This window comes from Haliaeetus leucocephalus, unplaced genomic scaffold, assembly GCF_000737465.1.
Source record: "Haliaeetus leucocephalus isolate CR32 unplaced genomic scaffold, Haliaeetus_leucocephalus-4.0 Scaffold227, whole genome shotgun sequence".
In the NCBI taxonomy this organism is placed as follows: domain Eukaryota; kingdom Metazoa; phylum Chordata; class Aves; order Accipitriformes; family Accipitridae; genus Haliaeetus; species Haliaeetus leucocephalus.
The window spans coordinates 167170-170069 of record NW_010972663.1 but is presented as its reverse complement, the minus strand read 5'-3'; the positions used below and the strand labels follow the sequence as shown (position 1 = coordinate 170069).

General features: G+C 62.2%; 1 protein-coding gene across 1 annotated transcript in view; it reads left to right on the top strand.

Annotated features, from left to right (window-relative positions):
* HNRNPUL1 (heterogeneous nuclear ribonucleoprotein U-like 1) overlaps positions 1-2900 on the top strand; it is a 6503-nt gene that overhangs the window by 1626 nt on the left and 1977 nt on the right. The window contains exons 4-13 of the mRNA XM_010567190.1: positions 21-284; positions 369-442; positions 539-678; positions 751-850; positions 956-1068; positions 1159-1425; positions 1519-1641; positions 1716-1844; positions 2402-2570; positions 2651-2899. Coding sequence (XP_010565492.1) covers positions 21-284; positions 369-442; positions 539-678; positions 751-850; positions 956-1068; positions 1159-1425; positions 1519-1641; positions 1716-1844; positions 2402-2570; positions 2651-2899 — 1628 coding nt within the window. The remainder of the gene's footprint in view (positions 1-20; positions 285-368; positions 443-538; positions 679-750; positions 851-955; positions 1069-1158; positions 1426-1518; positions 1642-1715; positions 1845-2401; positions 2571-2650; position 2900) is intronic.

Genomic DNA, 2900 nt, shown 5'->3' with positions numbered 1-2900 from the left:
CCCCCCACCTACACCCCCCCCACGGCCGGTTACGGCGTGCCGCCGACCGGCTACACCGCTCCTGCCTACAGCGCGCCGCCGGCCGGCTACAGCGCCCCGGCCCCAGGTTACAGGCCCCCCCCCGCCGCCTACAGCACCCCTGTCCCCCCCACCTACAACGCTCCCCCGGGTGGCTACAGCGCGCCGGACCCCTCGCAGCCCCGGCTGCCACCACCGCAGCCCCGCAAACGGCCGTACGAGGAGCAGCGGGGCCGGGGTTATTACGAGCACCGCGAGGACAAGAGGTGAGTGCTCCCCGAAATCTGGTGTCCCGCAATTCAGTGTGTTCACCCCTCTGCTGTGCTGAGCCCTCCCTGTTTCCGCTCCAGGGGCCGCTCACCGCAGCCGCCTGCCGAGGATGATGAGGAGGATTTCGACGACACGCTGGTGGCCATCGATACTTGTGAGTGCCCCGAAAAGTGGCAGGGGGGTGGCAGGAGAAACCCCCCCCCTCCCTGGTTGGGGAGCCTGACACGTGGCTTCCACCCCTTACCTCCAGACAACTGCGACCTGCACTTCAAAGTCGCCCGGGACCGGTACAGCGGCTACCCCCTCACCATTGAGGGCTTCGCCTACCTCTGGTCGGGCGCCCGTGCCACCTACGGCGCGCGGCAGGGCCGCGTCTGCTATGAGATGAAGGTGAGCGACGCTGGGTCCCGCCGAGGCGTCCCAGCGCCAGCAACGACGTCCCCGACTCATCTCTCTTCCCAGGTTAATGAGGAGATCTCCGTTAAGCACCTGCCTTCTACTGAGCCAGACCCCCATGTGGTGCGGGTGGGCTGGTCACTGGATTCCTGTAGCACCCAGCTGGGTAAGGGTGCAGGCAGCTGCCACCGCTGGGGTTTTGGGGTCTGCAGTGGTGGGGGGCTCTTCCCCCAGCCTGAGCACGGCCTGGCCGTTCCACCCCCCTACCCAGGTGAGGAGCCTTTCTCCTACGGCTACGGTGGCACCGGCAAGAAGTCAACTAACTGCAAATTCGAAAACTACGGGGAAACTTTCGCTGAAAATGATGTCATCGCCTGCTTGGTGGTGAGTCCCCTCGCCGTCCGCTGTGTCCCGCCGGCATGCCCAGCCCCGCTGCCCCCCGCCTCGGGGGTCTCACCATCATCCCCACTGCAGGACTTTGAGTGCGGGGAAGAGGTGGAGATGTCCTTCATGAAGAACGGCAAATGGTTGGGGGTGGCTTATCGGGTGCGGAAGGAGCTGCTGGGCGGCCGGGCCCTCTTCCCCCACGTCTTGGTGAAGAACTGCGCCATTGAGTTCAACTTCGGGCAGAGAGAAGACACCTATTTCTCCGTCCCACCCGGTTTCACCTTCATCCAACACCTGCCTGTGGCCGAGCGCGTCCGCGGCACCCTTGGTCCCAAGAGCAAAGCCGAGTGCGAGGTGCGGAGCTGCCAGGATGAGGTTGGAGGCGGGGGGAAAGAGATGATGGCACGGGGCCTAGCCGTGACACCAATGCTGCTTCTTTCCACCCAGATCCTGATGATGGTGGGCTTGCCTGCCGCGGGGAAGACGACGTGGGCCGTCAAGCACGCGGCTGCCAACCCTTCCAAGAAGTACAACATCCTGGGAACCAATGCCATCATGGATAAAATGAGGGTAAGGCATCACCCACGTCTCCTCCGCCGTGCCTGCCGGGCCCCCAACTGGCATCACCGTCCCCTCTTCCCCAGGTGATGGGTCTCCGGCGCCAGCGCAACTATGCGGGACGCTGGGACGTCCTCATCCAGCAAGCAACGCAGTGCCTCAACCGCCTCATCCAGATTGCCGCCCGCAAGAAACGCAATTATATCCTCGATCAGGTAGGGTGGCAAGGACGTCCCCATCCCGGCATGGGACATCCCCCCCAGGGTGGGATATTCCTCAGTGTCCCTGTCCCCATGTTTCTCGGGGTCCTCTCATCCCTACATTCCTCATTGTCCCCGGCACGGGATGTCCGTCACCGTCCTCCCATTCCTGCATCCCTCGCTGTGCCTGCCACGGGACATCCCTCGCCATCCCACACCCGTTGGTGTTGCGTCCCCCTCACCAGGAGACTGAGCCCAACCCATGGGTGACACCCAGCGTCCCCAAAAAGCGTCTCAACTTCTTGCCATATGCTCTCTCTTCCCCGTCCCTGCTCTGTTCCCTGCTGAAAACTTTTATTTAGAAGACAAAAGCCGCTTTTTTCCCCAAAATGGTCCTGTGCCGCGTGGGATGAGGGAATTGTCTAAAACGGGTTTTTCTTTCCATGCTCCCTCTGGTTTAGGGTGAAGTACCTCTGGGCGTTTTTGGGGAGGGAGGGGAAAAAAAAAAAAAAAAAAGTCAAAACCTCCCGAACCAGCAATAACAACCTTTTTCTGCCCATTCCCACCGGCAGACCAACGTCTATGGCTCGGCCCAGCGCCGAAAAATGCGTCCCTTCGAGGGTTTCCAGCGTAAGGCCATCGTCATCTGTCCCACCGACCAGGACCTGAGGGACCGCACCGTCAAACGGACCGACGAGGAGGGGAAAGACGTGCCGGATCACGCCGTGCTGGAGATGAAAGGTGGGACCCTCGGCGTGGGAGGGGTTTTTTTGGGGAGGGGGGGGGGCCTTTTTTTTTTTTAGTGTTTTCACCTGTTTTAGCCAATTTCACGCTGCCGGAGGCGGGCGAATTCCTGGACGCAGTGCTATACGTGGAGCTACAGCGGGAGGAGGCAGAGGCGTTGGTCCGGCAGTACAACGAGGAGGGCAGGAACGCCGGACCACCCCCCGAAAAACGTTTTGACGGAGGCAGCGGACGCCCCCCCGCTTTCCGCGGTCGTGGCGGCGGTTTCCAACGTTTTGACGGTCGCGGGGGGAACACCGCAACCACCACGCGGGGTGGTTTCCAGAA